The sequence below is a fragment of the Blennius ocellaris genome (genome assembly GCF_963422515.1).
Source record: "Blennius ocellaris genome assembly, chromosome: 18".
NCBI classification, from domain to species: domain Eukaryota; kingdom Metazoa; phylum Chordata; class Actinopteri; order Blenniiformes; family Blenniidae; genus Blennius; species Blennius ocellaris.
In genome coordinates, this window is record NC_137667.1 from 20,071,696 (window position 1) to 20,083,998 (window position 12,303).

General features: G+C 46.9%; 1 protein-coding gene across 2 annotated transcripts in view; it reads left to right on the forward strand.

Moving 5' to 3' along the window:
- Positions 1-12,303, forward strand: part of map3k7 (mitogen-activated protein kinase kinase kinase 7) — a 54,686-nt gene that overhangs the window by 24,334 nt on the left and 18,049 nt on the right. For both annotated transcript variants that reach the window (XM_080514426.1, XM_080514427.1), the window contains exon 7: positions 1,374-1,498. In XM_080514426.1, the coding sequence (XP_080370552.1) occupies positions 1,374-1,498 (125 nt within the window). The remainder of the gene's footprint in view (positions 1-1,373; positions 1,499-12,303) is intronic.

Genomic DNA, 12,303 nt, shown 5'->3' on the forward strand with positions numbered 1-12,303 from the left:
CTGGTGCCACGTGCACTTATGGACACCCCTGTGCTCTCTCGTTCACCGGGGTGAACTCCAACACATGGCGGCTGAGCTGTGGGGCAATAAGCAAGCCCACTCCAGCCCGCCGCCTTACACCGCGGGCAACTCCAGAGAAGTGGAGTATCCAGCCCCTGTGGAGGAGCTGGGTTCCAGAGTCCAAGCTGTGAGTGGAGGTGAGCCCGACTATATCTAGACGGTATCTCTCAGCCTCCCCACAAGCTCGGGCTCCTCCCCCCCAGCGAGGTCACATTCCATGTCCTGAACACCAGGTTCTGTGTCCGGGGATCGGGTCGTCGAGGCCCCTGCTGTCGACTGCCACCCAATCCACACTGCACCCGACCCCTACAGTGGTCTCTGTGGGTGGTGGGCCCACAGGAGGATGAGGAGGAGGGGCCCGCGTCGTCCCTTCGGGCTGAGTCCGGCCGGGTCCCACGGACAAGAACCCTCCACCAGACGCTCGCAGACGAGCCTCCACCCCGGGCCTGGCTCCAGGGTGGGGCTCCAGGGTGGGGCTCCAGGGTGGGGCTCCAGGGTGGGGCCTGGCTCCAGGGTGGGGCCCGGCTGGGCCAAACCGGGCGACGCCACTTCTCCATTGTGGTGTTTGTCCATAGGGGTGTTTTGAACTGCCTTTGGTCTGACCCGTCACCTCAGACCTGTTTGCCTTGGGAGACCCTGCTGGGGGGCATAAAGCTCCCAGGGTCATTCGGGTGCTCAAACTCCCCCACCACGATAAGGTAGCAGTTCAAGGGGGAGATATGTTCTTGTAAACAACTAAAATAACAACTTGTGTCACTGTCCAAATATTTTGGGGCCTAACTGTAAATACACAGCAATATGTGAGAAAAGAAACATTGTAGCTTCTTTAATTATTATTGATTGTTGATCTTCCATTGAATTAATAGTAAATGATGGGATATCGGCCAGTGGCAACTGGGAGTGATGCCGTCTGGCCAGTTCATTACTGGGCTCCTTGTATTTCCAATAACTATTTGTATCAGAGGTGTTTATGCCAGGTAAAGAACATAATGTGCGTAGCTGCCATAAAATTTACTTTTCTCCATCTGCGTTCAAAGTCCTATATGTGTGGCACAAAATATTTCATTAAAAAACTGAATCTTGAATGGAGAGAAGTGAGAATGAATTAGGCAGCTGAATTTTTCAATTTGATGATATACAGTTTAGATTTTTATTGTGATACACATTAAAACCAATAGATTCCATTTCAAATGAGTTTGAATTGTTTAAATCTGATTTGTCTGACTTCCTACCGGCACAGAAGTTATGCCGCACTCCTGATGTTTGTTTTTTGAAAATCCAGCTCTGACATCACTCCATGTGTTTGGTTTCAGCTTGCTCCTGGTGGCAGGAGGTACGGTCCTGAAGATCTGTGACTTTGGAACAGCATGTGACATTCAGACCCACATGACCAACAACAAAGGAAGTGCAGCCTGGATGGCTCCGGAAGTATTCGAAGGTGAGTCTGGTGGGGTTAATGCTAACTTACAGAAACTTTTGAAAGTCGGTCTATTCAGGCAAATTATCAGCGATGCACAGCTAAACAAAATGGCGATGCAGGATCAGCGATATAAATATATACACACAACTTTTGAAAATCAGCTGAGATAAAAAAAATTAAAAAGTTATGAATACTGGTGCGGTAGTGCTGTGCATCAGAATAAATAAGTAAAAATAGAGAAAGAAATAAGGAGTTGTTGCACGTGTCCCATGGTACTGGTACATGTGAAAGGCAATCAACAGCATATACAGGTACTTCTCAAAAAATTAGCATATTGTGATAAAGTTCATTATTTTCCATAATGTAATGATAAAAATTAGACTTTCATATATTTTAGATTCATTACACACAACTGAAGTAGTTCATGCCTTTTATTGATTTAATATAGATGATTTTGGCAAAAAAGTAAAGAAAAACCAAAAATCCCCATCTCAAAAAATGAGCATATCATGAAAAGGTACTCTAAATGAGATATGAACCTCATCATCTGGAGCACCACCCCCACCCTGGAATCAACGAATTAACTCTAAACACCTGCAAAAGATTCCTGAGGCTTTTAAAACCTCCCAGCTGTTTCATTACTCAAAACTGCAATCATGGGTAAGACTGCCGACCTGGCTGCTGTCCAGAAGGCCATCATTGACACCCTCAAGCAAGAGGGGAAGACACAAAAAGACATTTCTGAGCTGTTCCCAGAGTGCTGTATCAAGGCACCTCAGTGGGAAGTCTGTCCCCTCTGCAACCAGTAGAGGGGACCGGACCCTGAGGAAGATTGTGGAGAAGGACCGATTCCAGACCTTGGGGGACCTGCGGAAGCAGTGGACTGAGTCTGGAGTGGAAACATCCAGAGCCACCGTGCACAGGCGTGTGCAGGAAATGGGCTACAGGTGCCGCATTCCCCAGGTCAAGCCACTTTTGAACAAGAAACAGCGGCAGAAGCGCCTGACCTGGGCTACAGAGAAGCAGCACTGGACTGTTGCTCGGTGGTCCAAAGTACTTTTTTCGGATGAAAGCAAATTTTGCATGTCATTGGGAAATAAAGGTTCCAGAGTCTGGAGGAAGACTGGGGAGAAGTCCAGTGTCAAGTACCCACAGTCAGTGATGGTCTGGGGGGCCATGTCAGCTGCTGGTGTTGGTCCACTTGGTTTGATCAAGGGCAGGGTCAATGCAGCTAGCTATCAGGAGATTCTGGAGCACTTCATGCTTCCATCTGCTGAAAAGCTTTATGGAGATGAAGATGTCCTTATTTAGCATGACCTGGCCCCTGCTCACAGTGCCAAAACCACTGGCCAATGGTTTACTGACCATGGTATTACTGTGCTGGATTGGCCCCCAACTCTCCTGACCTGAACCCCAGTGAGAATATGTGGGATATTGTGAAGAGGAAGTTGAGAGACACCAGACCCAACACTGTGGAGGAGCTTAAGGCCGCTATCAAAGCATCCTGGGGCTCCAGAACACCTGAGCAGTGCCACCGGCTGATTGGCTCCATGCCACGCCGCAGTGAAGCAGTCATTCCCCACCAAGTATTGAATGCATAACTGAACATAATTATTTGGAGGTTGACTTTTTTTTGTATTAAAAACACTTTTCTTTTATTGGTCAGATGAAATATGCAAATTTTTTGAGATGGGGATTTTTGGTTTTTCTTTACTTTTTTGCCAAAATCATCTATATTAAATCAATAAAAGGCTTTAACTACTTCAGTTGTGTGTAATGAATCTAAAATATATGAAAGTCTAATTTTTATCATTACATTGTGGAAAATAATGAACTTTATCACAATATGCTCATTTTTTGAGAAGTACCTGTATACTTCAGTCCTCAGGTTCAGGAACAGTTTCACCACCATCCATCTTATAGACAGACAGTTTTACACCTCAGGTTGTGGTTCCCCTGCCTGAAGGGAGGAGAGAACAGTCTGCAGGCAGGGTGAGGGGGCTCCTTGATGATCCTTGGTGATCCTTGGTGATCCTTGATCGTCCTGACAGGCAGCATTTCTCTGCTAAATCCCATATTGGTGGCAGCGTGATCTTCTCAGTGGCCCTCTCCACTCTCTTCAATGCCTGCTGGTCCGAGACGCTGGTCCTGGTCAGAGACACTGGTCCTGGTCAGAGACACTGGTCCTGGTCAGAGACACTGGTGCTGGTCAGAGACACTGGTGCTGGTCAGAGACGCTGCTCCTGGTCAGAGACGCTGGTGCTGGTCAGAGACACTGGTGCTGGTCAGAGACACTGGTCCTGGTCAGAGACGCTGGTCCTGGTCAGAGACACTGGTCCTGGTCAGAGACACTGGTGCTGGTCAGAGACGCTGGTCCTGGTCAGAGACACTGGTGCTGGTCAGAGACACTGGTCCTGGTCAGAGACGCTGGTGCTGGTCAGAGACGCTGGTGCTGGTCAGAGACGCTGGTGCTGGTCAGAGACACTGGTGCTGGTCAGAGACACTGGTGCTGGTCAGAGACGCTGGTGCTGGTCAGAGACGCTGGTCCTGGTCCGAGACGCTGGTGCTGGTCCGAGACGCTGGTGCTGGTCAGAGACGCTGGTCCAGGTCAGAGACGCTGGTGCTGGTCAGAGACGCTGGTGCTGGTCAGAGACGCTGGTGCTGGTCAGAGACGCTGGTCCAGGTCAGAGACGCTGGTCCTGGTCAGAGACGCTGGTGCTGGTCAGAGACGCTGGTCCAGGTCAGAGACGCTGGTCCTGGTCAGAGACGCTGGTGCTGGTCAGAGACGCTGGTCAGAGACGCTGGTGCTGGTCTGAGACGCTGGTGCTGGTCTGAGACGCTGGTGCTGGTCTGAGACGCTGGTGCTGGTCTGAGACGCTGGTGCTGGTCAGAGACGCTGGTGCTGGTCAGAGACGCTGGTGCTGGTCAGAGACGCTGCTCCTGGTCGGAGACGCTGCTCCTGGTCGGAGACGCTGCTCCTGGTCGGAGACGCTGGTGCTGGTCGGAGACGCTGGTGCTGGTCGGAGACGCTGGTCCAGGTCGGAGACGCTGGTGCTGGTCGGAGACGCTGGTCCTGGTCCGAGACGCTGGTGCTGGTCAGAGACGCTGGTCCTGGTCTGAGACGCTGGTCCTGGTGATGAACCTTGATATTGAATGTGGAGCCTTGGAAATGTGCAGACTACGCACAAAAACCTCCAGATGTATGAAACTGTATGCGTGAATACAAACACTTTTTTTGTACATCCTGATCAACATGAAGTGAGTGTCTGACTCCTCCCTCCCTGTCCAAACACCATTTAAATTAAATTGGGCCTGCACCCGAGTTATTAAAAAGCTTTTGGGAAAAGGACTTTTGGTGAATTATACATGCAGAATATCCTATTTGGCCTCCTTGCTCTGAAACCTCGACACTTTATAACAAAATCAGAATTTTCAAAAATGTTCTCATTTAAGTAGCGGTAAATACAGGCACGTCAAAATATTCTTATCATGAAAATGTTCATTATTTATTGTCATTCATTACAGCAAGTCAAACCTATATATGATATAGGCTCATGACACACAGGTTGAAATATTTCAAGCCTTTATTTCTTGAAATGTTGATGATTATGGCTTAAAGCTCATGAAAACCCCAAACTCACTGTCTCAGAAAATGTGAATATTGTGGAAAAGCTCCGTTTTGGAAAGTCACGGTGTCACACCCTATTCAGCTAATGAAGTCAAAACACCCGCAAAGGATTCTTGAGCCTTTAAATCAGGAGTGTCAAACTCAGATCCTGGAGGGCCGAAGCTCTGCAGGTTTTCCACGTCTCCCTCCACTGGATGTCCTGATGCTTCATCACCTCATTCAGCACAAAGCCAGAGAACCAGCTGCTCATTGCCATCAGCTGTGAGGAAGCAGGGAGACATGGAGAACATGCAGGGCTGCAGTCTGGGTCAGTTGGCCACACAATCCTGGGGAAGACTGCTGACTGGACACAAGTCCAGAAGACAGTCATTGACACCGTCCACACGGAAGGTAAGCTACAAAAGGTCCTTGCTAAAGAAGCTGCTTGTTCACAGTGTTGGATCCAATCATGTTCATAGAAAGTTGAGTGGAAGGAACAAGTGTGGTAGGAAAAGGTGCAGCAGCAAAAGGGACCACCACAGCTTTCAGAGGATTGTTCAGCAAAATACAGTCAAGAATTTGGGGGAGCTTCACAAGGATGGAGGCTGGAGTCAGAGCATCAAGAGCCGCTACGCACTAGGGATGAGCCGGTAGTTTTAAAATATTCAATACATAAAGCAGCTTCTGATCAATCCATATCAATCTCAGACTTAATATAATGTACCGATTTAAGCCCCACCCAGTTTCACTTGAACCACACCCACTTCTGGCTTATGACCCGCCCAGTGAAAGTACAGAAGAGTCTTACCTGGGCTGTGGAGGAAAAGAACTCCAAAGTCCTTCTTTCACATGAAAGTACATTTTGCATTTCTTTTGGAAACCAAGTTCCCAGAGTGTGGAAGAAGAGAGGAGAGGCTCAGACACCAGAGTGTGGAGGAAGAGGAGAGGCTCGAAATCCAGTGTGGAGGAAGAGGAGAGGCTCAGAATCCAGTGTGGAGGAAGAGGAGAGGCTCAGAATCCAGTGTGGAGGAAGAGGAGAGGCTCAGAATCCAGTGTGGAGGAAGAGGAGAGGCTCAGAATCCAGTGTGGAGGAAGAGGAGAGGCTCAGAATCCACAGTGTGGAGGAAGAGGAGAGGCTCAGAATCCAGTGTGGAGGAAGAGGAGAGGCTCAGAATCTAGAGTGTGGAGGAAGAGGAGAGGCTCAGAATCCAGAGTGGAGGAAGAGGAGAGGCTCAGAACCCAGAGTGGAGGAAGAGGAGAGGCTCAGAATCCAGTGTGGAGGAAGAGGAGAGGCTCAGAATCCAGAGTGGAGGAAGAGGAGAGGCTCAGAATCCAGAGTGGAGGAAGAGGAGAGGCTCAGCATCCAGAGTTGAGGAAGAGGAGACGTAGTAGCTTGAAGTCCAGAGTGGAGTTTCTCAGGATGAGGGTCCAGCCACCATGTCCTCTGCTGGTCCAGCCACCATGTCCTCTGCTGGTCCAGCCACCATGTCCTCTGCTGGTCCAGCCACCATGTCCTCTGCTGGTCCAGCCACCATGTCCTCTGCTGGCGTCGCTCCACTGGCTCTTCTGAAGTCCACAGTCAAAGCAGCATTGAGCAGGAAACTGTAGAGACGTTTTGCTTCCTGCTGCTGACCAGCTTCATGGAGAAGCTGAGTTGATTGTCCAGCAGACTGTCCTGACCTGAAGCCCAGAGAAAGTGTCTGGACTCTTGTCCAGAGACTTTCTCTGGACAAGAGCCCAGACACTTTCTCTGAGCTCTAGTCCAGAGAAAGTGTCTGGGCTCTTGTCCAGAGAAAGTGTCTGGACTCTTGTCCAGAGAAAGTGTCTGGACTCTTGTCCAGAGAAAGTGTCTGGGCTCTTGTCCAGAGGACAGTGAAAGACACCAGAGCAACAATGCAGACGAGCTGAGGGCCTCCACCACAGAGCAGGGCTCCAGGTTGTGGCTCCAGGCCACACTGCTGACATGCTCTCTGTCATGCTGAACCAGTGACTGCATAGAAATGAACAGACTTTTCAGAAGCCTTACATTTCTGTTTAAAATATCTTTTTTCTTGATCTTATGTAATGTTCAAATTTTCAGAGACACTGAACATTGAGTTTTCACTATCTGTAAGCTACAATCAACATTTCAAGAAATAAAGGCTTGAAGTATTTCCCTCTGTCATGAACCTATATCATACTGTATATGGGTTAGACCTTCTGAAATGAGGGACAAAAATATTGAACATTTTTATAATATTCACATTTTTTGATATGTCCCTTTAAGTACTTACTGTTAAATGTACTTTAATTATTTTAAGTAATAGTACTCGCACAATGCGTTGTCTCTGAATGTCTAGGCCTGTAATTCAATAAAACACATAGTCTGGGTCTGTGTCACCCCGTTAAGTAATAAAGAAGACAATAGAGAGAAAGGTTATGTCTTCAAATGATTTTTTTTCATTGTAAATCTATTCAAGCAAGGCATTAGACTGTTTATTATAGCATTATTATCTGCATTATAGAAGAAGAAAGAACGATGTATCCAGAGTTGACGTGGTACGATTCCTTCACTGGAGCAGATCACAGAGCGGTTCACATGTTCTATAGGGATGGAACAGTACACAGAAATCACAGTTCGCTACGTACCTTGACTCAGAATCCACGCTTCGGTACTCAGTTAAGGGGAAAATGGAAGAAGAAAAAATATTTTACTTGCCCGGACAAATTTTGACTTGCCCAAAATTTTATGGGAATTTATAATCTTGGATAATGTATGAATTCCACCAACACAACTTGTACTTTCTTTAATAATCAAGATATCTCAAAATGAAGATATCTGTGAAACGTTCAGGGAAGGCTCTTTATACTCTTCAATCTGAAGGAACAATAATACATATTTTAACTTTGTTCTTCACAGCACAAAGCCCAGAGTTGAATTTACTCCCACAGAGTTGAATTTACTCCCACAGAGTTGAATTTAATCCCACAGAGTTGAATTACCTCCCACAGTGTTGAATTTACTCCCACAGAGTTGAATTTACTCCCACAGAGTTGAATTTACTCCCACAGAGTTGAATTTAATCCCACAGAGTTGAATTTACTCCTACAGAGTTGAATTTACTCCCACAGAGTTGAATTTACTCCCACAGAGTTGAATTTACTCCTACAGAGTTGAATTTACTCCCACAGAGTTTATTTGAGGCTCAGTCAACTTTTTCTGAACCATAAAAAGTTATGAAACTAGATTAGAAAGTCAAAATAATCAAAAGTATGTCATTTTAGATGAAGTTGTTTTTATGTCTTGAATTCGAGTGATTTTTTTTATTTGTTCCGGTGACGATCTGAATGTTGACGGAAGCGTTTCCCCACGCTATCATCTCGTTCTCATGAGAATCACATGATGGCGCTCTCGGGGGGAGAAATGGCGGCGCCCTGCGGTGGCGTGATCCGTTGGCGATACAACGTGATTTTTGCTGAAAAAACGTCAAAATATTGCCAAAAAACCCGGAGCCCGTTCGGCCAAGTTGGGATGATGATTCAGTTGCCTGAGCAAAGCTTTACTAGCCCCGGATGTTCGGGCAGGCCTTAATGTGGAGCCCTGGTCTTAAATTCCAGATGTGTGTGGCGGTACACATCTGGATCGGACGTGCCTGGACTGAATGGTACGTACGTTGTTCCACTTTTATCTAATGGTGTGGCAACATTATGAAGGATTTCTTCGTAGACAGCTGCTGCTAAAGGTCCGATCATTTCTGTTGAACCAGAGGAAGTGTCTGCAAGCTAAATGAATATAACCATGAAATACATGTAACTAATAACTTATCAGAGTGGAATATGAGTCTTTAGATTTGAAGGTGAATCTTTGAAAGCCAGGAGTAATTTTCTTTGAGGCAGAGAGTTGACTCTTAAATTCCCATGAATCATGGAGCCTCAATATTTCCACATGTCCTATGAATCAGGCCAACGGTAGCTCGACTCAGGGGTTCAGTCTCTGGGTTCCTATTGTGGTGAGCAGCGTTGGAAGAATGGCCAAAGGAAAACGTGTCCACAGGCTATTGTTTTGACAGCAGTACTGTGGCAGGAGGACATCAACCAGACTAACACTCCTCACTCGGGGGGGGGGGGGGGGGGGGGGGTGAAAACATGACCTTTACCAAACTAAACTAAACCACAAAACACATTCAAACAAGGTTCTCAACCTCATAGAAATGCAGTAATAATGATTTCATTTCAACTGATTCTCGTCTTGTATTCAGTCCATTAGATTACCGAGGTCAAACCTTGTCAAATAAATGACGTGGTTCACTGTAGTGGCGCTCCAGTTGTTCAACCACCGATCATTATCAGCCGATCTCCCCGCCCTCTTCCTTCACGCTGTGCAGGCGCGTGGCTGCAAACAACAACCATCATGTCGGCCGTGTGGAACTTTAAAATCTGTGAGAGTGATGTAAAGTTTGTATCCTGCAACAAACAAATACCTGGTGGGGGTTAGGGTTAGAAGCCAGAGCTCCACAGTGGACTGTCACATCCAACGTCTCTCCTCCTCTAAGTTCCACCACTGATCAATGAGCTCAGTCAGTCAGTCAGTGGATTGATGATTTCTTTTGTAAAGTAGAAGAAAGGTAAGCATTCAGTGGTTTTTTCTTTGACATTGTTTGGTTTAGGCAGTGTTGAGACAGATTGCCTTTTCTTGCACTATTCAGCCTGTAGAGAGCCTTCATGTTTTCAGTCTGTTAAAGATTGTTACTGAGAGCAGGTTTTTGTTTTTTCTCATGAAAAAGTCAAACCATCCTTTTGTCTAACTTAAGGTGGTTTTATCATTCTTTTTTTCCAAATCATCTAGCCAGTGGCACTCATCATAACTAAATAAAAAAATGTACAGCCAATCCATGTGATCGGTATCGATGATCGGCAGTTCAGTGATGATCTCAGAAACATTTCTTTATCTTGTGTACCTAAACCTGCACATGCAACACTGAACAGGTGAGCAATTATAACCACTCAAATTCCTACAAGAACAAATGTAAAGGCTGAAGTCAATATTAACAACAACAAAATCAGAAATCCAAATATATTTTGATTTAATGAGTTAAAAAATGAAAATAAATTCTGATAAATAAAATGCAGGCAAGCATTGTGGCTCTTTATTCTGCTTTTACCAACCGCCAGACTAACACGGTCATTACACACACACACCTGCAGTTTACCACCGGAGCACAGCGGTGGAACAAACACTACACTTCCCACAATGCATTGGTCATGTGTGGTGGCAGGTGGGCCTGGGCTCTGCCTCGCTAACACACTGCCCAACTGAATAACGTCAGGTTGTACTGAAGGACATGGGGGTGGCGTGACTTTCATCTGCTTTCCCATTTAGAAACCTCCCCACCACTTCAGTGAAATGTTTACGTCTTGCTTCTTCTTCTGCTGTTCATTGGAGTGTGTTCAACAGCTTAATGGTGCCTCGCTGCCTGGCTCAAGGTGTGGGAAGCTGCTCGCAGGCCACTGGAGCAGAACTCAAAGATGTCCGCCGCCTCGTAGTTAGCGCTTGGGACACGGGTTGACAATCACTGCATTAAAGCACTGATCAGACTGTAACACCACAATAAACCACAATAATGACATTAAAGTCCCAACACCTTGAACTCCCATGGTGCATTGCTTCACGATTGCTACAATATTGAATGTGGTTGTTAAAACCACAACTGCTTTCTCCCAAATGGACGCTCTGCTGGCATTGGAGGATGGGACGGCAGCAGCTGATTGGTTGAAACGTCCGAGGCAGAAACATCACCAATGTTTTCTGTGAAGACGTTTTGGCAACTGACAAATCATAAAAAAAATAACGAGCTGCATTTTATAAACTTAGTTGAGTCGAAAGTATGGATGATAGCTGCACATTGTAGTGGAATAAAAGTTCAAAGTAGGCTCTGGGAGTTTTCCTGAAGTAAAACACAGAGACATGAAAAATGTACCTTCTTACTGTAACAAAGTATTTGGGCTTCGTTCTATTCCAGGTATATATTCTATATAGTTGATAGCTCGGCTTGAACGTTGAAGAGCCACCATGTTAATCTGGGATATATCAGGTATTCCTCCAGGGTTTCTCTAGTCCTCCAGGGTTTCTCCAGTCCTCCAGGGTTTCTCCAGTCCTCCAGGGTTTCTCTAGTCCTCCAGGGTTTCTCCAGTCCTCCAGGGTTTCTCTAGTCCTCCAGGGTTTCTCCAGTCCTCCAGGGTTTCTCTAGTCCTCCAGGGTTTCTCTAGTCCTCCAGGGTTTCTCTAGTCCTCCAGGGTTTCTCCAGTCCTCCAGGGTTTCTCCAGTCCTCCAGGGTTTCTCCAGTCCTCCAGGGTTTCTCCAGTCCTCCAGGGTTTCTCTAGTCCTCCAGGGTTTCTCCAGTCCTCCAGGGTTTCTCTAGTCCTCCAGGGTTTCTCCAGTCCTCCAGGGTTTCTCCAGTCCTCCAGGGTTTCTCCAGTCCTCCAGGGTTTCTCCAGTCCTCCAGGGTTTCTCTAGTCCTCCAGGGTTTCTCTAGTCCTCCAGGGTTTCTCTAGTCCTCCAGGGTTTCTCCAGTCCTCCAGGGTTTCTCTAGTCCTCCAGGGTTTCTCCAGTCCTCCAGGGTTTCTCCAGTCCTCCAGGGTGTTAGTGCAGACTGACCCTCCATTCCTCCTCCTTATCTTCTCACCTTGCTCCACCTGGAACCTTGTTTCTGAATCACAACTATTCAAGGTTGTGTCACGTTGCCAGACGACGGATTAGCCGTGATGCTAGCCGCGATGCTAGCTGGCCGCGCTCAGCCTGAAGACTTTATCCCCCCAAGAGGCCCCAGCATTGTGTTCTCTCTCATCCTGCAGCCCTCATGCCTCTCTGTGTGATGAAGAGTGTAAGTGCAGGAGGGAAGCTGAATTAATGAATAACGCCTCGTCATTATCTTGTTTTGTTTCTTGTTTTTCTGGAAACACCAGTTACAAGACTCCACTGCAATTAGAGACTCACTCCTGCCCTCAGTTTGAACTCTGTGCTGCCACAACACGCCGGCGCAGCAACTTTAGAACACATCTGTGATGAGCACTTCACTTCTGTTACACAGGAGAGTTTCCCTTCTTTGCATCCTCCTCATTCAAGAAGCAGAGGGGAGATCAAAGCTGCTGCACTCTCTTCCCGGCTGGTGCCCTGCTCTTTCAACTCAAACACGCCGCAGAGAATTCCTCCATTAATATCACACACACACACACACAC